Genomic DNA, 26,534 nt, shown 5'->3' with positions numbered 1-26,534 from the left:
CATCCTAGTGCACTTTTATTATACATTATACATATGTTACCTTATACTGCACAGGAGTATGGTATATTATCTATAGTGCATTTCTGTTATTAATCTTCTACATTATCATGCATGCACAAGCAGTGTTTACTATATATATTTATTAAGGGGCCCAGACCATACACTCTCTAATGGTTAGCCAGGCCTCTGTGGTGGTTGGCCACACCTCCACTATTGGCTGGCCACACCCTTAAGCATGGATCCCTACCACTGCATTTCCCCAGTGGGCCCTCCTTGCCCCAGTCTGACACTGGCTGCGGCTGCCTGTACAGCGGCCCATGGTATAGTGAGCAGAAGGAAGGATGAGCAGATGGTGGTGCGCCCTCTAAGTTTTCCAGCGACTGGAGCCACCCTCGCTACACCCATGTACGCAACTGCAATTAATCCAGTGTCTTACTTTCTGCAGCCATGCTGCACAACCTTAAGGCTACTTGGAAGTTTGAAAATGGACTGTTCTGCACCGGATGCTGCATCTTTGTACGCAACACCTAGGATTTGCAAAACCGCTGGTGGGAATCTCAATTCACATCCAGGTGGCACTGACATTTGCATATTTTTGTACAGCTGCTACGTACACATTCGCATCTTGCATACAATGCCGAGTCAGGCCCAGTGTCTGTAACTCATGAACCTGTAGAGGCCAATTTGCAGTTGTACGGAAGTCTGTTTTGGGTATGGATCTTGTAATTTTTAGCACTGCCTATGCTCTGTAGCCAAGTGTACACAACTAAATGCAATTCACAGTCATTTGCAACTCAGACACAAACCTATTTGCAGCTGAACGGTTGTCATTTTGTGGCAATAGTTAATAAGCATGTAGGCTTAGTGAGGGTATGTCATGGGGTGTAGACGTAATTGCAGACTATGCAGAGTTGTGCACATTAATATCCCTTTTCCACCTACGAGCACGGGTTGCAGCCGGAAGCCTGACACGGGAGCTGCCCGGCTGCGACCCGTGCTCAGCCCCTTTCCCATCAACAGTCACCAACCCGGCATATTGCCGGGTTGGTGACGCTTCTAGTGACGCGGCAGGGGCGGAGCTGGGAGATCACATGATCTCCCAGCGCCGCCCTTCCATACAGTGTAAACGGGAGCCGTGTCACATCAACACGGCTCCCATTTACACTACAATCCTACCCGGATCATTCTCGTGTCCTACCCAGGTAGATAGCCGGGTAGGATTCACGGGTCACTTGATCCGGGTTTTTGCGGGGGGACCCTTTTCCACTTGCAAAAAGCACGGGTAAATGCGCGCCCTCATGCATTTACCCGAGTTTTTTGAGCTAGTGGAAAAGGGGTATTAGTCAGATGTGGCTGGATGGTGCATCGCTGGTACTTACTTGGAAGCAGCAGTGATGCACTAGTATGGTAATGCAGCAGGAGGCGTCTGGTATAAGTAGATGCCTCCTGCTTGCATTTGTGATCCAGCGTGGAGTTCTAGAATGCAGAATTGGATAATCTGCAACACCATTGGCCAGCTGCATCACCCATGGGGTCACGCGAGATGTCCTCCACAGCTCTGATGAACAGACCAGGAAATCTTATCCTCCAATGGAGACACCCCTGTTTTATGAAACGACTGCTGCTGCTGCTCCCTCCACACCCCCAAATGTCAGCAGACTGTCAATCTACTGACAACTGCAGCCGTAGTGCATCCAACAATACAGGACCTGTACTGGATGTGTAAAGTACAGGTTGGGTGTATGCGCAAAGTACTGAACATCACTACTTTGTGTCATGTGCCTCAGATCCTTCGGGATCTTAATTAGGCCCTTAGAAGTATAGAGCTAGTGCTTGTGCAACTGCATGATGATGATGATGATGATGATGGCTGTTAGGACAAGTGCAAGGATAGGTTCCTGTGGTCACATTGATTCATACAAGTCTGAATGCTGGCTTTGGACTAGATGCGTCATCGCTTGGAGAGTTTTAAAATGGAGAGAGAAAAAGCACCAGCCAATCAGCTCCTAACTGTCATGTTACAGGCTGTGTTTGAAAAATGACAGGAGGTGATTGGCTGGTACTTTTCTCTCTTCATTTTATCACTTTCCAAGCGATGACTCATCTAGCCCTTAGTCTATTTAGAATTTTTGTTTTTACTAAAAGGTATTGCAAAATGAAAGAATGCAGGCCAGCGCGTCTCTCTAGTGAAACACAATATTTATGATGTGTGGAATATATCACACACACATTCCATAAATGAAGAAAATGATGGAAGCAAAGAAAAATTAAAAACCAAAGGACATGAAGACGGAAAATACCAGCTGAATATTTATTTGCTGTGGCTGCCAGTACATTGAGTAGGGTGAGAATGTTGACTCATAGAACCACTGTGCTACAAATATGGCAACACATTGTTTTTGTCTTTTTTATTTAGAGTAAGATGTGTTGACATCCAGCATGACAAAATTTGTACAAAGTTCACAATTTAAAAATGAAGTATCACAGCAACTTGTGATTCCACACATTTATCGCAAAATTAAAATGTCATCAACAAATCCATGCCGTGTTGTACAAAAATAAATCAAACTTCAGTTCCACAGAGAGCACAATAAATAGTTTATACAAAATTCTGTCTTAATAAATGATTACTTAAATTAAACTTAGAAATGAAAATGAACAATAAGTTAGAATAAATAAACTTCGATGACTCACAATAATTTCATATGAAAGGTCAGCATTCTAATATGTGACACTTTTTTTGTGATCCCTATATATAATAGTCACAGATAGGTTTGATTTGATACAGTATCATGTACCACCATTAAATGAGCAGCAGTTTTGTGCTTAAAATCCCTTTCCATTGTACATAGGTGATAACAATAATATTCCCAACTGATACTATCTATTAATCTACTGAAAGCGTTACTATATTGGCAAAGAAGCTGCAGACACAATGCAGTGGAAAAGGGCAAATGCCAGTATTAACAATGGTCGCCTTGAGAAAGAGCTTCAAGGCGAAGTATGATATGGATATGGCAGAAGGTGAACATCAAGCACCTTGCTTCGGCTTTTGAAAAGGCAGTTCTGAACATGACCGCTACAACTAATAGCACAACAGAAAGACAGGTCTTTACAGATAACATACTGCAAAGCCCCCCAAAGTAATTACATAATCTTTTCCCAGCTACTTATTAAAGTCCTCTTGGAAAACTGTTAGCTTTTGTACAGTGAATAGTATAAAGTGCCACTGGGATATACATATATTTATACATATATATACCGAGGTTGAGTATTGTATTAGAATATTAGTTGTCAGATCCCTGTAACCTCCCTTAGCGATATTATTGAAACAGCCATCATGGCTTCCGGTATAATATTTTTTTTTCCCAAGTTAGTGTCACAAAGGCTATAGACACAAAAAAATTGCACACCTCCGTATATTATGGATATATAGGACAAGGTAAGTGCAAATTATCAACTGGCACATTGTGGGGACAATGACCCTGTATGTCCTATTTTGCTAAAAATATTTTTTTTTATTTTTTTTCTTAAAAAAGCCATCTGTTTTTCATAGCAAAATTCTAAGTACATTGTACTTTCTGCATAACATCAATACATGGAAGGAAAAAGATATGCAATTTAAATAAAAAATAATAATCCTTTTTGACATCTTTATAAACACAACACATCTTTGACGTGACTTAAAAAGTGGTCTTATGCATATGGTTAGTGCAGTTGTTTAGAAGAAAATAAATGTTTAAATAAAAAAGAAAAGAAAATGTGCATTAAAATCAGTACAATTAAAATAAATACTGTAAGTGCTGTCGAAGTTTGGTAATATAACTTCACATTATTTTTCCGTAAAGGATGAGCTAGCAACAATCCCATTTTTTTATATTTTTTTTCACAACGGACAAACGGAACCAGCATTGAAAAAAAAAGAAATAGTTGGATATAAGAGCTAAAGGTTTGAAATTAGATGGTCTACTTTTTCTACTAAATCTATTCTCATAATTATTCCAGGGATCAGAAACAGGTTTTATTTTTTGCATTAATTGTAAAACCCCCAATGAAATGAAAAGACAATGAAAAACAAAAAAGGCAACAAAAAATGTATTAAAAATAGTGTCTTTCATCCTCAATCAAAAACGCAGGACTCCAGTATGAGTATATTTTTTGTCTAACAGGCAGTTCAAAGGGAAAATAATCAATCCTGGAGTGAAGGGGTGAGTTGTGGCTATTTCTCCAAAGTCTGTTTGAAAAAGATAGGTGGGAATCATCACATCGTCCACTTCTGATATAGTTCAACAATAGATGTTCCCTTATTGAGATCAGATGATGCTCAGTTAAGAATGAAAAGTGCTTTTAAGCTGCATTGACTTTCCACAACAGTTTTCCGTAGCTTGATGTTGTCTTACAGCGAAGAAATCTTTTGTGTATCTTACCAAAAAGTTCCAGCCTCCACTTGAAGGATCATTAAAAAATAAAGCAAATTTTTTTCACATAGATTCTTCTTGCTGTGAAACAATATGCGCACCAGAATGTATTCTCGCAACCTCAAGAACCCCATGTAATCAGAGGCCAAATAAAAAGTGTCTAGAAAGTGGCTGTAGATGGTAATACCATTTTCGAAAGCGGATTTTTTTCTTTTCCAGTTCAAAATACTAAAACGTTGATTAACCAAAGCATAAAAAATCTACACTCTGATTCTCTTCGTCAGCTTCCCTTTTCAGAAATATATTTACCTTAAAAATGTGCATACATTAGCAGCTATAAATATTACATGGCATATCACACAATGTTAGCTTATATGAAAACGTACAAAATGTGAATGTATTCAAAATCTATTCAGCAGTAACTATTTTTAAAGCAAGACATAAAATCATCATGGAGTCTTGTAAGCATAACACTGTCTCAAAATGAATAAATATATAACACTTTTCTGGTAGATTACAGCAGCAGAAAACAAGAGGCATCTTTTACTTTTTTTTGTTCGAACAAAACCTTCACCAAAACCCCCCCAAAAAAACCCGGTAGCTGTTTAGACTTGTATTCCTCTTACGGCTTGCTTTATGTTTTCCAGAAGTGCCTTATTTTCCGGGCTTTGATAGCGATCTTGATTTGTATACATGTCCGTCAAAGTAGTCACGTAGGCATCAAAATTTTGTTCATTGATGGGATCCTATAAGACAGTTTACAATCAGTATCCTTTATTCCATATTACTTCCCATTCAGTCTAGAATTCATTCTCTGGATATATCCTTAGCTCCTATTATAAAACATTAAAACACTGGTAAAAGAGGGGGACAGTTAAAAAAATTTTAGACAGTAAGGGTCACCCTTGCTAAACAACCTTGCTATCACCCTTGATAACACAAACACGATTAGCATAATAGTCTTTTCAATTGCCAGACCGAGATAACATCTGTAAAAAAAATTTGCATTGCATATCTTTTACTCTCTGAGTAAACAGAAAAACTCCTCCATTGTGCTAAACCCTTTTAAAGTGCTTCCAACTATTACACTTGCCAGATACATCGCTTTCTCTGAGTGTACTCCATAAACGCCTACTCATATGACAAAACTCAATTTTGAATTGTGTGTTATGTTCTATAAAGGAATTTGTAACATTCAAACCCCACTTAAATGAGAGAATAATCACATATAAATTGTTTTGTTTTCTTGCTCGCTCAATTATAACCATTCTCTTCACTAAAGTTCCCTTCTTCAATTTTTCGGTAAACCTGTGAATAATGAAGAGTGGAAGAATACATGTCAGCCAGAAGTGAAAACTCAATAATAAAATGCAATTAAAGTGAGACCATCTCCAGACTATTTTGTGACACCAATTTTACTGTATATAGGGATTAAGTTATTTTGCAGATAGTTCATCAGCTCTCTACATATTTAAATTGTGATGTGCGCAACCCACCAATCTTAACAGGGGCAGATAAAATGAAAAATCAGCCTAGGATAGTGTTCCTGGTGAACAGATTATCCTGGAAAGGTGGATTGCTTGATTGGTTCCCCCTGTCAGGCTTGAGCACACAAGCATTCATTTGAAGTGCTCAGTGTGTACTCCAAACCATCAATGAAACCTAGGTAATGCTCTTTGATAACAAATAAATAATGTAAGCAAAGTGTATCTGACAAGCTTTCCCCTGGCTTTGGATTGGGTTTTAGTGTTGCATGCAGCTTTCACTATTGCTAGCAATCAGTTCTATGAAAATGCTCATTTAGGGGACTACAGTATTTATCAAGGCCCTTTCACCTAAAAACATTGCTAAATTAATTTTGGGGGGGCTGTTTAGCAAGACCCTAATGCAAGAGATATCAGCGATATCCTTGCAATAGGCTAAATAATGCAGTTCCAATTATTCTATATGGGGACTGTATAGCCTTTCGGGAGTTGACCCCGTTGGCTAATGCCATCTTTAGATGGTACTACCAGCTTTGTGGTCATGGAAGCATTTTTCACAGGAGATGGATCATCTGATCCCTCTTCTGCAGTCTTCTTCCTTTGCCATGGGCATTTATCAAAATACCATACTGTGCATCAGTTTTCATTTTGACAAGGATTTACAATTTAGTTTTATTCTTAGTAGCTTACTTAAAATTGTAGTTGGTTTATAGTCACATTTTAGTCTTTTTCTTATGCTTTGTTTTAGTCGAGATTTAGTTAGTGGATCTCAGTTTTCATTTTAGTCTAATTTTAGTCAATATTTTAGTCATAACTTTTGCAAACAGTTTAATGATACTGTAATGGATTTTGCCGAAGAACATTTCTCTAAAATTCCCTTTGAGAAGTTTACATACCTTTAACTATGTGTGTAGAAATCTAGGCTCAGTAGGCTAAGAATGAGTTGCATACTGGGTCTGACTTACTGTAGTGCTTCCATATATCATATACAAATTAATATAAGTTTGTTAAAACAAACAAGTGCGATACATAATCCTATTTCTTTTACAGCAGGTCATACTTATTTTCTGCAAATATCTAGAACACATAATTGTTCTTTAAAACCCTACTTCCAATGTTAATTTTAACAAGGATTTTAAATTTAGTTTTAGTATAAGTCGCTTTTTTTTCTTTGTTTTAGTTAAGATTTAGTCAGTGGATCTCAGTGTAGTGCCCAGGCTTATACTAGATTGGGCATGATTAAAATTTGTATTATTCTGATTGATGTATCGATGTACATAAAGTAGTATTATAGCAGTTAAATGTCTTTGCATGTCAAATGGCAGAACATTAATTGCTATGCTGGGATAGATCTTCTTTACAGTACAGCCAGAGGTGTCACATACCCTTTGAAGCAGGAAACCAGAGTTGGCTTGGAGAATGCATTTAAGTGCCTGGGGGGAACCCATCAGAGATGCTTTGGCCAGAAGGGTGTGACCTGCTCTTCCTGAGACAAAATTGTAAACCCTAGCCCACAATAAGGTGTCACGGGCAGCGTTCTCAGATTGACGTATCTGGAGAATTGCTGCGCCCAAATCATGACACTCAGTTTTCATTTTAGACTAATTTTAGTCCTGAAATAACCTGTAGTCGGCTAAAATTTTTGTTGACAAAATTAACACTGCTGTACATGGGTAGCCTTATGGATGTGCATGTGTAGTGTCACAAAAGGCTACTAGTGATAGCATTTATGTGACAGCGGTAGGTATCACTTCACGCCAAAGATTGTCACTAGGGGGCATATTCATCATGAAAAAAATGTGCAAAGAGAATTTTAAATTTCAAATTCTCATTGCATTCTGTAACAATTTTTTCAGGCTGCAGGGTCTTCAAAGCCATGAACTCCCCCTTTCCCCACAGGACCATCACAGCAGAGTATCTCTGCCGGGTATCTGCAGCCACAGCACACACCACCCCCAGGACATAATTACAGCCCGGCTGCAGAAATAGCGCTGCAGCCGTGGTCCCCCTACTCCCCTTTCACTCCAACTTTATGCTGTCGAGCAGCTTTGAAACATGTTAAAAAAGGCCTCTCCTAGCTCTTATGAAAATACATCAAATTCAGCAAGTGTTATTTTTCAACAACTTGGCTTATATAGCCTTTGACACAAGTTCCTTTGTCTTCTGACCTGCCAATCAGTATCTTGATATGTTTCATTCCCAAATGCAATGTAATTGTAGCACTGTTAGCAGTTTGAATGCTAGGAAGTAAAAAGGCTATAAGGGATAATCATGCTAAATGTGTTTTTAAATAATCAGTTTCTACAACAAAATTGTCTCCTGAAGTTAGTACTGTGGCCTCATTTATCAGTTATTGTTTTTTTAATACCTCTCAGGCTGTAAACTCTTGTGGCCTGTAATCTCCGTGCCATTTGTATAATTTTGCATATTTTCAAATATTTCTCATACTAGAAATTGTATACGCTTGTTAATTAGCATATTTTCTCACAAGGATGGGTTCAGTGGTGGAACTAGAGAGTGATGGGCCCAGGTGCAACAATATGCTTAGCGCCCCCCCTCCCCCCCCTCCCAATCCTAGATATATAGATAGATAGATAGATAGATAGATAGATATGCATCTAAACACAGGTGTAAAGTTAAAAAAACATCTGAAATTCATATTTAATTTATAAATAATATTGGCTCCTAGATATATATTAAATATGATATGGGAAGAAAGGCACAATTGTAATATATTTCTATTAATTATTGTAATTTTCATAAGTTTAGCATGTTCTCTGTATTACTTTAAATAATTACATATTGCATATCTTTGGGAGAGTTTTTCTTTTATATATATATTGCAAATTATCTAAATTATTTTGTTATATCAGCACATTAGGAATTTATATTTGCTAAAAATCATGGAATATTTTTAAAAACTACTTTAATTTTTTCTGTAATAATGTTGCACGTAAAGCCAACAATGGACCATACAAAAATTGCAAATATATATTTAGTGCAAATACATTTAAGGTATGATAAATACAGCAGAGAGTGCAATGGATATCATGTTATTTAGTACCGAACATCTTACTGAACATTTCTGACATCTCAGCACAAATCACATTACAATCTTCACTGCACCGCCCTTTAACAAATTTAGTCAATACACCAAATTTAAATTATCAGTATAATGGCTTAATACATTGTGAAAAATAAAAATATATATTGAATTAATAGGGAATTAATATATATATATATATATATATATATATATATATTGCACACAGGGGGATATATATATATATATATATATATATATACACAGTGGTGGCCAAGAAGGCACTTTTTGAAATTTGAATGTTTTTCAACTGCGAATGCTTATAAAAACTGTTACACTTCATGCAGTGCAATGATTTATATATCAAATGAAAGGAAATTTTATGCTGAATTCAACACAATAAAGGTCAAATATTTGCATTACAAGGTAAGTTATGTAGTGAAAACAACACTTAGGGTTAAAATCCCTGTGTACTTATGATGTCACTGTCCCATCAGTATTTTGTTGGGTATCCTTTATATTTCAAGACAGCAGCACAGCGACGTGGCATTGAGCCAACCAATGTTTGGAGCTCTTCCTTCTTTATTATGTGGTGCCATTAGACAATTATAGCCTCAATTAATTCTCTTTTATTGGATGGACGGCTCAGATATACCAGTTTTTTCAAACGGAACCACAAATGTTTTATGGGGTTCAGGTCTGGGTTGTTTCTTGGCCATCCCAGCACCTGTATGTCATTGTCCGTGAACCACTGTTTGCATATCTGTGCAGTGTGGCAGGGAGCTGAATCCTGCTGGAAAAAAAAGGGGCATTATCTGGAAAAAGATCCCTGATAGTAGGTAGAAGTTTTCGTTGTAGGATGGTGTCAATGTTCTTTCTGCTGTTCAGTGTGCTATCTATGACATGAAGGAGGCCTACAGCATCTGCTGTCATACATGCCCATATCATAACACTTGTAGGATTCTTTGTTGTCGCTTAAATGCAATCTGGATGTACCTCTTCCCGATGCGACGTCTCACATATTTTCTCCCATCACTACCAAATATCGATATATTAGTTTCGTCACTCCATATCACTTGTTTCCACTGACCTTCTGTACATGCAATGTGTTCTTTTGCCCACTGTATTAGTTTCTGCCGCTGCTCTTTATTCAGGAATGGCTTTTTTCGGGGATTCCTACCTTTTAGGCCAACCTCTGTTAGTCTTCTCCATAACGTTCTTGCACTGACAAAAACACCAGTTGCACTCAGTTCACTGCTAATGGCCGCAAATGACATCCATCTGTCCCTGACGCAAATTCGTTTTATTCTCCTATCATCAACAACTGTTGTGCACTTTTTCCGGTCTTTTCCTTCTTTGTTTTGTATAGATTGTGTTTCCTGATAGCGTAAACAAAACTTTGGTACTCCTGATGTTCTCACATTGCCACCAACTTCTCTCGCAATAATTGCATACGAAAGACCATTTTCACGTAACACCACAATCCTGGATCTCTTCCTGGACGACATTGTTGTATTTATTTTTTACACCATCAATAGCACTAAACAATACACACAAACATCCAACCGTAATTGCACTTCAGTAACCAACTTTATTCTGCAAAATGAAACAGCCAAACTGACCTTTCCCACCTTTGAACATGACCTTGCACCTGCTCATAAATGACATCTGATTGGTCCCCGGAACGACGATTCCGATTGGCTGGTAGTAGCTGTTACTACAATCCGCTTCTTGAATCTCACACATCTGTGCTTCTTTTTCTGACTGAAAGTAGCATAACTCCCCTTTTAATGCAAATATTTGACCTCTGTTTATTGTGTTGAATTCAGTATTAAATTGCCTTTCATTTGATATACGTATCATTGCACTAAGTGAAGTGAAACAGTTTTTATAAGCATTCAAAGTTGAAAAACATTCAAATTTCAAAAAATGTCTGCAATTTTGGCCACCACTGTATATACTTGAATCACTAATATAAAATACTATAGGGACATTACTTTACAAATGTGTTGTTCTATTGTGATTTTGGAAATATATGTACAGTAATTGTTTTATTTATCATCATTCAATCATCAATTTTTAAGACATTCTCAAAAAGGTTGCACAGTATAAAGGTATGTTATAACTCCTATTTAAATACAGACAGATACAAATGGTGGAGGTGATCCTGCTCACAGGAGCTTACAATCTGGAAAAAGACATGGAACAAGAAAAGATGGCTTGGTTTGGATTGCAGAAGTTGGATCATGTGCACAGCTCCAAGTCATGGACGGAAGGGTGGAGGGCAACATAGTTTATACAGATGGAGTAAGATGAATCAGACAAAATGTCACATTAACATTAGGTATATAAGTCTCTGAAAAGATGATATATAAATGATTGATAGATGAATGCAGAAAGCAGAAAGGTCTGATCAAGCTTGGTCATGAATTCCATACATGTTATACACTAGAGATATCCATAAGACGTGAATGGGATGAGCTAATGAAAAAAGAGAAGAGTAGACCATTGGTAGAGTTCCAATGGTGATTAGAACAATATTTAGAGTCAAAGCTTATTATGGTATTTAGATGTAGTAGACATTATGGGTGGAATTCAATTGTTTGAAAAGTCAGGTCACTGTTTTTCCTATCTGATAGACAGGAATAAACAGTCACCCAACTGACTTTTCAAACAATTGAATACCCCCCTATGACTGCAGCATTTTAAATTGCATACAAGTTTTTAAATATAGAATGTGTAGGGATTACCAGTGAGGAGAAGCAGAAGAGGTGAGGATGGTGGCACCATGATAGAAGACCTGGCACCAATGCAAATTATAAGTAATTGTCTTGTAGTTTAAAATAGAATTGCACTTATGTAATTCCCTTGCCCCAATAATACTGTGGCAGGGATAACAGGAAAAAAAAGGAACAGATAAAAAGAAAAATACCTAAAAAAAATATATATCTGGAACAAATGACTAGAAAGGCAAATAAATAACAGGTGTCATTACTTTTGAATTTGAAAATATTAATTGCAGATGTAGTTTAACAGTGCCTGGTGAGAAGAGAAAGTTTGAGGTGAATAAGGGTATATTTGATAATACATAGGGCTACTGCTGTATTGAGAAAGTACTGTGATACCATTCTAACTAAAGGTGGGAGAGAAATCCGATAATGCCAACACTATGCAAATGATAACAAAGGGGCATATGTAATAGAATCCAAGTTTGCCGGAGGTGCGGGATACCGGCCGATCTCAGAGGATTTTTTTAAAGCGCCAATCATTTACAAGGCAAAACCATACCTTGTAAATGATTTTCACGTTAAAAAAACCCTCCAAGATCGGCCGGTAAACTTGGACCCTATTACATTACTGCAAATCCCTAGAATATTAGGAAAACTACATACTGTAGAGAGAAGAGACAACCAATTTATTTTTTAGATATTAATTAATGTCTTTATATTTTAACAATCCAAATTAAATTAGTATAAATTAATTTGATCAACCACTGTCTGCTAAAAGTGTATAATGGGACAACTGCATTCACTTACCATATGGGGCAGCTGGATATTAGCTAGACTATGAATTAAAGACTGACTTAGATTGGCCAGTTCATGCAGAAGAGATTCGTTTTGCTGCTCAATTACTTTATTCTCCTCCTCTATTGTCTTCAGGTTACTCTCCATTGTAGTAATCTACAAAGCACACACAGGTACAAAATATAATACAAACTGTTACAACACATGTAGGCAAAGTATGACATTACCCACATAACGATAACTGGGATTTCAGTTTAGTCAACATGCTGTTTAGATAAAGGTTAGAAAACTGTTCAAGCTTTAAGTCTTAAAGTAAAAACTAAAAAAAACAGGCATATCTGGTGCACTTTCTATGCCCTTAAAAATTAGTCATATAGATTATTCATGCTTTGGTAGAGCATACTTTGTTAGACTACTCATTTAGTAAAATGTATATGTGCTGTTATGCTGTGCTCTAAAGTGAGGTGATTGACACATTCTGAAAACAAACTTGTTGACATTGTATAGACATTTTTTCCAATGGTGATCTCAAAATAATGAGGCAAAATGCAGCTTGGAAGCTATACTGGAAGGACAGGATGGCGCTGTATTATAAGATATCACTTTGCTGTCTCTCTGTTTGTTTATTCTCTCGTACCTTTTTCCTGCTAATCCTCCAAATCATGTTATGTTAGAAAGTATAATCCATAGCAACTAATCAATATTGAAATGTAATTTTCTACTACAGTAAAGGAAACAAATATTTGTGCTAAAATATTATAAAGTAAAATAATAATAAAAAATATAACACAGTAAATATAATAATATTTGTGTTTTGAGTAGATTCTATAAACATTCTTCCACACCTTTTAGCTATTGAGCTTTTTATTTATTTATATAGGCAATGTTAGATTATTTTATTTAAAAAATAAAATGAAAATGTCTTCAGCTTTATATGGTAAATTTTAATGAAGTGTATGTGATTGGTTGTATATGACATGTACAGTAAAACTATTGTATATATTAGATGGATTTTGCGCTTTACTTAAAATTTAATTCTGTGGTATTTATTTAAGAATGTAAATTCATATTTCAAATTTCTTTTTTTCATATAAATCTACTGTATATTATACTGCAAAATAATATTATGTTACACATTTTATTTTCTGTTAAATAGAATAATAGGACATGTTTTATATTTAAGTTCTTATATAGGCTTTACTTAAACAAATCTTTTTGTATAATAACTTTAGTATTTTGAAAAAAATAATAATTTTAAACTTCAAAAATATTTTAATTAAGTATTAAAAACAAGCAATCAAACAATAAATTAGAATTAAAAAAAATATTAATCAAGTTTATCTCCAAATTATTCTGATTGTACGCTATATAAGTAATAAATATACTCTTTCGTTCCTACTAAACCAATTATTTTATTTGTTCAAAAAATATTTGTAGTGTAAATAATGTGTGACTAGAAGAAAAAAAATCAAATACTAATTTAAGAATAACTTTTATTCTTCAAAGGCTGAATTTCGTGTAAGTTACATGGAAAAACCACACAACCTCCCCTCCCGTGTAACTTACATGAAATTGGTATTCATCAACACAGGGTTCTTGGCAAGCAACAGGACGCTCGTCCAGTACCTAGTGGGAGGGAGCAGAAGCTGAAAAGGGGGCAGAGAATGAAGCAAAAGAGGTGGAACTGATTGACGTGAGCAAATAATGCATGTAATTGAATGACCAACAGGTGTCACTGTTGTTAGACTAGCCATTACGCTAGGCTAACAAATCAACCAAAAGGTAAAGATACAAGCCAGAATTTGTAATGGCTTTGATAATGCTTAAAATTATTAGTGTTTGAAAAATCATCAGTCATGTGTGATTGTTTAATTCCACCTCTTTGTATGATAAAATCATAACGACTAAATTTTATTAAACAAGCAAAACTGTTATACTACACTTTAATCAATAATCCCAAGTATGTAGACAGTATGACTTTATATATTTTCTTTTTTTTTTTTCAATTTTACTATTAATTTTGAATTACTCCACTTATTTAACTGAACTCTCTCTTAATACCAAATTGTGATTAACAGGACTTCATATTAAATAAAATAAAAAAACAGTGCCACACATTTGAATGCAACACTTTAAAATAAAAACGGTCAAAAAGTTCTCATCCTCACCCTTACCCTCCATGTAATTTTTCCCTTCCCCAAACTGTCAATATTTACATCTGATGTCTCGGTTGATGAATACCATGCAGCCAGCATGATTATGTGGCCACAGAAGACGGTATTTACAGAAGTACAGATGCACTCACGTATGTTACATTAAGATGTGGTCTAGATATTTCATGCACATGCACATAACAAAGAAAGAGTGCAAGCTTTAAAAAGAAAAATGTTGAAATGATAATGGTAATTATTTTTTTTTAGTATCACAGTTTGTTATGCTGTATGCTACTGTGTTCCATGTTTAGCCTACCCTTGTTAAAATTACCAAAAGTGAACTTTACCTTAGATAAAAGAATAAGTTCACTTAAAAAAATTAACTTGGCATGCATGAAGTATGGGTGAGTATGAGAATAAAAGCTTTACTGGATTATTATTTTTTTTAGTTTTTTTTTGTTTATTAATAAGTTAGTGGCATATCATATAGAAAACTCAAACATAGCTGATCTGCAGACAGAGCTAGTAATAACATTCTATATTAATTGATCTTAACAAGATATTTTCAGTACTGTTTATAGAAAGTGTTACCTGAGTTCTCAGTTTAATCATATCAGATTCCATCTGGGAATTAGACTCATTTAATTCCTTTATTTCTTCATCCAATTGTTTTATTTCTTCATCATTTTCTATACCTAAAGGGATATTAAAGAGAAGACATGTAATAGAGTTGTAAACCTCAAAACAATACTAACACCAGAATTACCATTACTGTCAATAAAGCATACTTAGAACAAAAGATATAGAATTTAATGTGATGCTTTGTGATAATGAGCCCTATTATAGGTTTTAATGATAATACAACATATACAAGTAAAAACACCATGCAGATCACCCCCACCACATAACATAAAAGCAGGTATATTGTATTTTATATGACATGTGTGACAAAATCTGACTTTAGGACAGATGTAAAGCCCTGAACTCCTGTGAATAATGGTGACCCTGCACACATCAAAGTAGTGGCCATTGTTCAAAAGATCTTCCATGTAATGACCTACAGATCAGTGTTTGATAGGGTATGACAAGGTGAAAACCAAGACCGGATACCTGACAACTTTGGAACCAAGTTCAATATAACATTTACTTTTAACCATAGTTGTAAACACAAATAATGTATTGTACAAATTATTCTACCTAATATATATTTGCTTGGATATTTTTCACTGAAATATTTTCTTATTTTGGATAGACACAAATGAGCTGATTTACTAAAGATTTACATTAAATATGGCCATGTTGTTTTTTTAATTGTTTTTTCCAGCCAATACTATATTAAAAAATTAGTCTGTGCAAACAAATTCCTCACCAATGCACCATTTGGCAGTGACTTTTGTGACTTAAATAAAAGTTTGACCACATATTTTGATAATGATCCCTTTCTACCCTAATAATTTTTCATGGCAATCATTTATTAAGACAACAATGTCTTTATTGCTATTTATTGGAGTTATATTTTTGAAAATCAAAACACATCCTGTTATGCCCCCGTTTTTTGTTACCATAGTAACCTGACGTCACGCCGCTGTAGATAACCACAGCGGCATTTAAGATCTCGCGCCAACACAAATATATGCCCACGCATGCGCGATGTATTGTTATCATCGCGGGACAGAATCAATCCCGCGCGTCCGCACTAGTCATGGCGGGAAAACAAAATCCTGCACATGCGCAGTAGCGCATTCACAACGCCGGAAGTCCCTGCACTCCTTCCTTTATATAGCTTACACATACAGTGTATACCTATTTACCCCTTGATGAAGTCCTGCCAAAAAGCATAAAGGACGAAACGCGTTGGTTCCACATTCCACTCCTCCTCAAGGATAAGCAGATAAGCGTTTATATCTTTTTATATATTGTACGAGTCCACCTTTTTACTTTGTTTTATTTTATATGCCATTAAATCCTTTTTATAAATACTACACTATGAGTATTATTCTCTCCCACTGGGAGTCTCATATTTAAGGTATTCACCGCAAATGCTGAAGAAGACCTCTCAGAGAATTCATATATGCAAGCTATATTATTATTGAAGGTATTATTATATATAATTATCTTCTTCACTTGGATAAGAATACCTTTAATCCTTCACTGGATTTTTCACAAGAGGAGTGCACTTGCATTATTTGTTGCAAGGTTTAAAGCACGTTCACGGCACCAAATATAATCATCACTACTTCTCTACGTAGCCAAAATACTACACTATTATTGTCCATTTGTTTTCTATACTGTGGTTGGCGTACTGGATCACTGGAAACTCCGGAAGACCGGATCACCAAGGATACAGAGAGGCATTATGTACTAATTGAAAATCTACTGGTTTCCGGTACGCATATTGAGATTGATTGTAATATCCACTACGGGATAACGTACATCACTGAAGGCGCTGGGTCCTACCACTTTTTGCACATATATATATAAAAATAAAGCATTTTTTTATTCTTACGACTTTTTCATTTTCTACTTGCTCCTCATTTCTTTTTTTGTTTGTGTTACATCCTCTCTGTGCATCCTATTCATTTATGGTGTAATTATGTATATTTTGTTCTGTTTGATTTAGACTGGTACACAGGTTAACATTATATTTTGGGATTTTTTTCTATTGGCACACTACTCACAGATAAGCGTATATACAATTGTTTTTTGGAATGCATAATATATACTGTATTGTCACTACATTGACACAGATTGTGTGTTGGGGATTCAAGGTTGTGAAATTAAAGTGTTATGTTAATTTAAATCATAAAAACATAGTATAGTACACATGGTCTTTATGCACATGTTGGCAAGTTAAGAATTTTCTTATATTGTAAAATAATTTATGCAAATTAGTAACCGGACACCATCTTTATAATTATTAAAAACAGCATATACCATTTGTTGCACGTTGCTTTATAGTCATCATCTCTTCTCCTGATAATCTGGCTTTCTTCATTGCTGATGTAGCTCTTGGACATCCAGATAAACTAAAATAAAGTTTAAACTGTAAAGTAGGTAGTTTTTTTTAACTCTTTAGGATTATTTTAAGAATAGAACAATGAGCATAAAATAAATCAGACAATATCATGGAAAACAGGTTAAAGACAAAATAAACTGAGGCCATAAAAATGAAAAGTAATACATCAAAAAACATTAAATAATTTGCAATATAGGCCTGAATCAGATACAATGCTGATGTTCACACACGTTGTCAATGTTTTTCAACCGCACATCTAAATCCAAAAAAAGTGCATGCATCCAATGAGGTGTGCGTACAGAGTTGCAGGACCAATTGAGCTGTAGTGTATTGGGCGTTCCTGGACAGTGACTGGTAGGTGGCTATTCAGATGCACATTCCGTCTTAGGGGTGTATTATGGGAGTGTCACGTGTGTGTCACAGAAATGGTTGCAATGGTGTGACCGATGGTTGTGATTGAAGACACACAAAGTGGGTGTCCCAGTCTTTGCACTTTCAGATGCATGACTATACAACAGGGAAGGGTTTATATTAGTATTACTGTAGGATTAAGTCACACACATAACTCCTGCAAAAGATGCAAACACAGATACAGTATGTGTAGCTGCCTTACATAAAATAGAGTCCCCGAAATCTTAGTTTATCTTCACCATTGCACAGCAAATGAGTTAAAGCAACAAACTACTCTAAATTTTGTCAATGTGTCTCTAATATGTCAGAAGATGTTCATTAATTTTGACATTTTTACTTTCACTAAAGGCTTAGTAGATCCTTTAGGTTTACTTGAAAAAACTGTAAAAATATGCTAATACAGTATATTAATATTTGGTTTATTTAAACTTTACAGTATTTGTTGGCGTGTAGCAACACCTATGGGCTGTGAGGTCTAATTTCCAAGCCTTGGATGGAGATAAAGTGAACGGAGATAAAGTACCAGCCAATCAGCTCCTTACTGCCATGTCAGGGACTGGGTTTAAAAAACGACAGGAGCTAATTGGCTGGTACTTTAGCTCTGTCCACTTTCTCTTCATCCAAGGCTTAGTAAATAGACCACAGTGTTGCTTGGGAGCTGTACTGAAGAAACAGATGGTGGCAGTTTCTGCTTGCTGTGTCAGTATACCATACTAATTTGTACCCTCTGCCGGTTAATCCTTCATACTATGCTATGTTATAAAATATCTCCCAGAGTTTCCCAAACCCTGCAATTACAGTCCAGGTTTTAAGGATATCTGTGCCTGAGCACAGGTGACTTGATTAGTACCTTAGTCAATTTGATTTACCATCCGTACTCAAGCATGGATATCCTTAACACAGTGGTCAGGGAAAAGGGGTACAAATGAAATTCCTGGAGGTAATGGATGGTCGCGCTGCCAAGACAAAGCCCCGTCCAGCAGCGGCCGGCTCATGATGTGACATGCTGACACACTCACATCGCGCTCCCTCCTGCCCGCTCTGCGCTGTGCTCCTGGCCGCCCTGTGCTGTGTTCCTGGCCGCGGTATGATGTACTAACGTCACACCGCACTCCCTCATGCCCGCCCGTCCTGCGCTGTCCTGTCCTCCCGCCCACATGCCCGCCAACCAACACACAGAACTTGAAGTGTTCTGTGGCTGACTGCTGACGGAGTTTCCGCAGGATCAGACAGTGGCCCACATAACAGTGGGAAATTCCCACTGACATTACTGAGTTGAGGATGTGACCATCTGTCTCCTAAAAGTCGTGTCGCCCCCTCCCCCTTCCCCCCTCATCCATCTTTCTTACATTAATTCTGGTGTTTTGGGGAGAAAGTTTTAATTAACCCATTCATTGCCAAAAAATGATTGGTTAAAATAAATAATAAAATAAATAAATAAATAAATATATATATATATATATATATATATATATAAAAAATAAAATTAAATATAAAATATATGTATACACACAGAAATGCCATATAAACAGTGATAACCAGTATATATATGCACAATAATATATGATTTCCTTCCTTTCAAATCAAGGGGGTAACTTCAGCGTATCTTAATATATTTTGGAGTAAAAGGTAAAAAAGTTCCCTGACCCCTGCCATAACACCTGGACTGTAATGGTGAAGTTTGGGGAACTCTGATATATCCCATAATGTTTTCTGCATATTTAATGTATAAACAGGGATGCATATTCTACAACAATATTTACATGTTAAAATTCATGTATCTTTCATTATTATCTGTCACATAGGGCCATATTCAACAGGAGTCGGAAACTGCCATCTTGTCGGAAAGGCGACAGTTTCCGACTGATTGAGGTCGGAAGGGGTTCTGACCTATTCAATGTCGGGCCTTTTCTTCTGACAAGTCGGGCAACCCGACTTGTCGGAAGAGTGTCGAAATACACGCGGATCGGCGGCTTCAACCGCCGAGCCGCGTGTATTGTCAGAAGCAGGGCCAAACCCGACAGGTTTTAGCCCAGTTTCTGACAATGTCAATCCGACTGTAAAAGAAGTCGGATTGACACTGTCGGGACCAGGCCAAACCTGTCGGGTTTGGCTCGGCATTGAATAGAGTGCTGTCGGGTCCTTTCCGTCGGAAAGGACCCAACAGCTATTGAATACAACCTATACAGTTTGTTTGTTTTGTTTAATCTTACTTAATGGGAATTTATTTTAAAACATGGCTAGCTTAGATAAAAATGTTTAGAAATTGATTATGATTTATTATTCTTACACTTATAGATTGCTTGGATGCTAATCCACAGAATGGTGGGTCCATAACTACCGTACTTTGATTCTGGTAACTATTGTGCACAGCTTGGGAGTTCTCAACAGGGCCACTGAGACATCCACTTGGCCTGGCTTACTCTGAGTGCCGTGGCCACATCCCTTCCCCCACAAAATCAGGGCAAACTACGATGTCTGGCACTCCAAAGCAGTTCCATGCGCTGCAAAGAGGACCCTCCAACAGGCCTGAGTGTTTAGTACCTATCCCTCCTCTCTCAGCTCCCTTGGGTCTCAATCCTGCCAGCTTGACATAATACTGAAGATTAGAAGGCTTCTATTTTGTTCCAGTGAATCCACAACATTACTTAATGTATTAAGTTTATTACACCTTGAACAACGATTTGACTTCTATTAATTAGGGATTCAGTACAGGCTGTGTCTAGATTTATTATACATGTATTATAAAACTTGAATGAACAATGTGGCAGGAATGCTTCAGGGACCATTAAGAGTCATGTATTATGTATTGTTTCCAGTTGGTAAAAAGGAAATTCGCCCATGCGTTGCCATAATTCTTTATAAAGCAGTGACCTACCTTCGGTGTGTGAGGAAACTACCGCTGATGTGTCCAGAACCATCACATCCTGGAGTGGGACAGGACATTCCTTCAGTTTTTCCAGATTTCCATGAGAACTGTGATCCATTCAAGTAGCCATCTTTCTGTCGCTTTGCTGCCAGTGGACATCCTGATGCACTGCGATGCGATGCATACTTTCCTGTCACATGACCTTGTCCATCGCACCCGGGAACTGGGCATCTGGTAATCGAAGTGAGATGACAGGAGATATTACTTTCAATTCAGAAACATCTCATATTATTCACTACATATCAGTAACTGCACAAAGTTAACAATTTCACCCTCAATTCACATACAAAGCTTTGTCAATATTGAAGGAAAGTAAAAATAATAGGCAATTTGTGGCAGTATAACAATGATGAAATGACATGGACCAGAAGTTAGGATGTATAGTTCCACAAAACCTACAACCACAAGACACACACCTGCTGTACTCTATATAATACATTAGATAATGAGGAATACTAAAATACATACAAACAGTTGCAAATAGCTCTGCTGGGAAAAAATATCACTGGGTACCACATGATAAATTTTTTAAAATGTTGCCTGGATTATATCGTTTCTTAGTCAAGAGCTTCCCAAATTCTAGAGATTCTACGGCATAAAAAAAAAAATTAGACGCCAACTCAGGATGTTATTGATAACCTGGCTCCCAGTGTTGTCATCACCATTACCTGGATAATCTCCTTCTACTGTCCATCGATTACTGTATACATAAATATTTAGAGAGAGATGGAAATACATATAGTAGATATACTTGCAGAACCTAGCAACTCTCCATTCATTTTCTCTCATTATGATTATGGTAAGTAGTCAGGTTGTCAACATTCATAATGTTGAAATTTGTAATGTCGACACAAGACTGTTGACATGGTCTGAATGACGAAAATCAGAATATCAACATTCAACTTGCCGACATTCACAGTGTCAACACTGACTTAATATCGGCATATAGAATTTCGACATTGTGAATGTTGACAGCCAGAATGTCAACACATCATTTAAGATTAGGGTCAGGGTTAAGTTTCAATTAGGTTTAGGGTTTGGGTGCGGTAATGGTTAAACTAGGGTTACGATTAGGGTTAAGATGCTGTCAGAGTTAGGTTTAGGCTTAGATTAAAATTGAAAATCACATTGTTGACATGACGATTGTTGACATTTTACAATATCGACATACTGCCAATGTACACATTATGTCAGTGTCAACATTGTGAATGTCAACATCTGACATTGACATCCTGCACATCTCGACATCCTCAAAGATGATATATCCTGGAGTTTAGTGAAGTATGATGTATTTTGGTAATTTAGATTTACAATACATTACGTTGGATGAAGATATCTCATAATATCTGTGACAGATAATATCCCAGCTTGACTTCTGTTATGAGGAACTAAAATCATATTCCATGGTGCAATAAATTTGTTGTTAATTGATCTGCAGTCAAATATAAGTCTGCGGCTTTGAAAAGGCAGTTGGCAAGAGCAATTGCACTAATTCATCCTTAGGTGATGAGACTAATAAACTCTATTCATAGAGTTGTAGAAATGTAGAAAATGTCTATACTGTAAATCTATGGGCTCCATTTAAGAATAAAACTAACCCTGGGGTGCCTCGGGGCACAGGAAGGCGTGCTTTGGATTTATGGTCCAGGACCAATTTAAATTATATGGGTGAAATTCAAATGTTTGAAAAGTCGGTTGGGTGTCTGTTTTTTCCTGTCTATTAGATTGGAAAAAACAGACTCCCAACTGACTTTTCAAACATTTGAATCTCCCCCTATATGTTCAATGTAATAGACATATCCAGTGCTTGGGTCTTCCAGTCATAAAATATGTGGACAAACAGAAGTGAATCCTGCCCCTCACCACATAACTGAACCTAAGGATGACATATAAACACAATTTAGTTCATTTAATATTTTTTTATGAATTTCTCAATAAGAAATTTCTGGCCCAGGGGTGCCGTGAAAAAAATTCTAATACTCTAGGGCAGGGCTGGCCAAACCGGTCCTCGAGATCTACCAACAGGTCACGTTTTCCAGGCCTCATGGAGATCTGTAGAATTGTCAGTTAGGAATGAATGCAGCACATCTTAATTAGTAATGACTACACCTGTGCACCAGCTAGGTGGTCTGGAAAATGTGAACTGTTGGTAGATCTCGAGGACTGGTTTGGCCAGCCCTGCTCTAGGGCGTCTTTATTCAAAAAGGTTTGGGAACCACTGGACTAAGCCCTTTAGCACTCACTAAAGAGGTTATGTCCTACATCTGTATTTACCAAACAGCCGTAAGCTTAGCTTACCACTGTTCATGGCTGTGCCGTTTATGCCATTATAGATGGGGTTAGCAATACATACCCAACAAAAGCCTTCTAGGCATTGCTGAGCCCATGCCAGGTGGAAGTGCAGTGCACATGCACAGACAGCCATCTTGTATGCGCATTCGTGAACAACCCTTTGCTGGCAGCAGTAGGTTGCCAGGAGCTCAGTAGCGGACACTGCCAATGAGGAGAACCTCACCAAACAAGTAAGTAATGTTAAATACCAGCAGCATATTCAGAAATATCACTATGGCACTGAGGGGCATATTTATCACAATCTGCATCTTAAATGCGGTGATCTGATACTGTGCTCCGCTGTGACCCCCGGTGCTGTACAGTGAGATGCCAGCTTCAAAGCATCTACTTCGGGGGTCACAGTAGGAGCACAACTATCAGATGACCAGCTGCCCTCACTAACCTGGTTCTTGGGTGCAGGTAAATATTACTTTTATTCCTTTTTTTTGCACACAGTGATAAGCCTGTGTGTCTATCAGACAAGCATGGCTGATCATAGGGTCTGGATCTGAACTCAGCTTTCAGTGACAGCGGGCAGAAAAGGCTGTGCAGGAATCAGGGCACTGGTGGGAAGCCCTGATAACACTATCTTAAGATAGCGTTATTATCACAGGGCTCCCTCCAGGTATTTCTTTACAATTTTTTTATTAAATTCGAGCAGATTGCATTTCCCATTACAAGTATGGGAAATGCATTCTGGATACTAAAAAACTTCAAATTTAAAGGCTTGGAGGAGAATTTTGTGAATTCTCCTCCATTTGTCCTTTAGTACATTCAGGTGATACTAAAATAATGTGAAAATAATTTTGATAAATATGTCCATGCATGAAATAAGCCATAGTAAATGGAGCCCACCTGTTGTAGGATCTGAAAATCTTTTATTCAGATTTTTGTTTCTATGAAATCAGACTCCAGATGTACATAGATTGACATCAGCAGAGAAGCACAGCTATGCCTCTAAATTAGTGTGGCCACAATGGATCTATATATTAGAGTTCACACTGCCATCACATGCCAACATGATGACTTACTTTTTTTTTTTACCAATCTTCTGATTTTTATACTGTATATAGAGGGAAACTCATAAGGCTACTAGTCTTACCTAACCTACCAGCTACTATCAGTGCACAAGATTGTGCTTCCTATATCAAAGACAAGATTGATAAGATCCAATATCTATGCTCTTCCTCTGCTAGCGAATGGCTAAATTCCTTCCCTGAACCCTCTGGCACATTCTCTTCATTTGATTCCACAAATGAAGATGAAGGGGTAATTTTACTAAAGCTTCTAAAACAGAGAATTGGTGATGCTGCCCATAGCAACTAATTAGATGCTGTTCATTATTTATCTATTGCCTTTTAGAAAATGACAGATGGCATCTGATTGGTTGCTATGGGCAATATCACCAATTCTCTGTTTTAACATCTTTAGTAAATTTCCCCCCGATGTACCTAAACTTTTTTAATCATCCTACTCTACTATGTACCTCTCCTATTGATCCTACACCCTATACAAAAATAGCTCTGTCTTCTATGCTCATCCCAACCTTAATAAAAAATCTATAATCTCTCTCTCTCTCACTCCTGCTACCTTTCCACCATTATTCAAGTATGCAGTGATTACTCATATCCTGAAAGTAAATACATTTAAAAAAAACACCAAAATTCTGGCCCTAACTCTTTCTCAATTTACTGTCCCATATCTCAGCTCCCATGCCCCTCCAAGCTACTTGAGAGACTTGCCTACACTCGCCTCACAAACTTTCATCACCCTTACAAATTCTTGGACCTACTTCATCTGGCTTTTATTCCCAACACTCCACAAATTCAGGATTGACACTGTTGTAGCCAGGGCCATAACTAGGGGTGTGCGAGCAGTGCCACTGCACAGAGCACAGGGCTCAGTGGGCAGCACCATTGTGGCCCCACTGTTTCTGCATTTGGCTAGCAGTGTGAGTAGAACAGCAGCCTGCAGCCAAGTTCTCAGCTGCAGCACTGGATGGAGCATATTTTAGACACTCCAGGCATTCTGCAGTCTATGCAGCCCCCTGGAGCACCTTGAGAAGACTCTGGAAACTGCTGCAGTTACTGGTGGCAGCGGCCATGCTTCTTTGTGATGTCATTGGTCCTTACACCATTGGCTCCACCAATTCATAATGTCGACAATGTCAACAGTGATGTTGGCATTCTTTAAATATCGACATGGGGGTTAGGGTTAGGCACTAGAGGGAAGATTAGGAGTAGGAATTAGTGTTAGGGGTAGTGGTCAAATACTTACCTGACTGTCGGGGAATTGGAGGTTGGAACCAGAAGTGACAATTGAGGATGCTGCAGTCGCCAGGAGACGGTAAGTCACTGCTGGGCCACCAGAACGAAATGTTGATAATTCTAACATGTCAACATTTCATCACTGTCTATATTATAACTGTTGACATGTCATACTCAACCCATCAAGCCAGCTACTGTAGATGGTGAAATGTTGCTTTGCAGGGGATCTAGCTTTAGTATTGGGATCTGGTGCAATCTGGTTCAGCATTCATCACTGTCATAAAAATAAAACTGCCCAGTATTTGTGTGCTACATGTATGAGATGCCAGTATTTTCCCTTCATGAAAAACAGAAAATTCCATCTGTTCCACAGTAATTTGACAAATTTGTACCATTTAGCTAGATTTGAGCCTAACACTAAATGAAGCCCAAATATATTATTTTCCTGTAATAAATCAATATGTTTTCTCAAAATGGAGACATCATATCCAGTATTTCACAATCTAAATAATTGTTGTAACCTTATAGGTTCTTGGTCCTCCTTGTCTTCTTTGCTTTGTGCTATCTTGATTCCACTTTTCTTTGCCCTCGGACAACCTGAAAGACTGGGAAAGGAAAAAAGTAGTTAATGAAGGACCAACTGAATGGGTAGACACTGAAAGGACAACCTATATGGACCAATCGGTTCTTTTCTGCTGTCATATTCTATGTTTCCATTTTAAAGCCAGTATATCAAGATCAGAAATAGTTATGCTTAGATATGTTTATCCAGTATACTGTTTGTTCCATTCCTGTCTTGAGAGTTAGTAGTACATTTAACATCTGTGTAGGTATAAAGGAGGGTGCTTCTTTATCTTTTATCACTCTAGCAAATACTGGACCTGAGCTGGGAACATATTATAAGCATTTAAATGTATGTTAAAATAAAATAGCTCTTCACCATGTCATCTGTGTAGCA

At 37.2% G+C, this 26,534-nt stretch overlaps 1 protein-coding gene across 10 annotated transcripts in view; it reads right to left on the bottom strand.

Annotated features, from left to right (window-relative positions):
- Positions 1-2,393: 2,393 nt before the first annotated feature.
- The window catches only part of MYT1L (myelin transcription factor 1 like), a 760,642-nt gene continuing 736,501 nt past the window's right edge, over positions 2,394-26,534 (bottom strand). For 9 of the 10 annotated variants that reach the window (XM_063915489.1, XM_063915485.1, XM_063915480.1 and 6 more), the window contains 7 exons: positions 26,098-26,181; positions 20,928-21,149; positions 17,557-17,648; positions 15,214-15,317; positions 14,036-14,095; positions 12,482-12,625; positions 2,394-5,164 (listed from right to left, as the gene is read on the bottom strand). In XM_063915489.1, the coding sequence (XP_063771559.1) occupies positions 5,024-5,164; positions 12,482-12,625; positions 14,036-14,095; positions 15,214-15,317; positions 17,557-17,648; positions 20,928-21,149; positions 26,098-26,181 (847 nt within the window). In that variant the 3' untranslated portion in view covers positions 2,394-5,023. The remainder of the gene's footprint in view (positions 5,165-12,481; positions 12,626-14,035; positions 14,096-15,213; positions 15,318-17,556; positions 17,649-20,927; positions 21,150-26,097; positions 26,182-26,534) is intronic. The other variant, XM_063915486.1, reaches the window with a different exon arrangement.

This window comes from Pseudophryne corroboree, chromosome 4, assembly GCF_028390025.1.
Source record: "Pseudophryne corroboree isolate aPseCor3 chromosome 4, aPseCor3.hap2, whole genome shotgun sequence".
In the NCBI taxonomy this organism is placed as follows: Eukaryota; Metazoa; Chordata; class Amphibia; order Anura; family Myobatrachidae; genus Pseudophryne; species Pseudophryne corroboree.
Note: the sequence above shows the minus strand (reverse complement) of the source record. Positions and strands in the feature narration are given on the sequence as shown.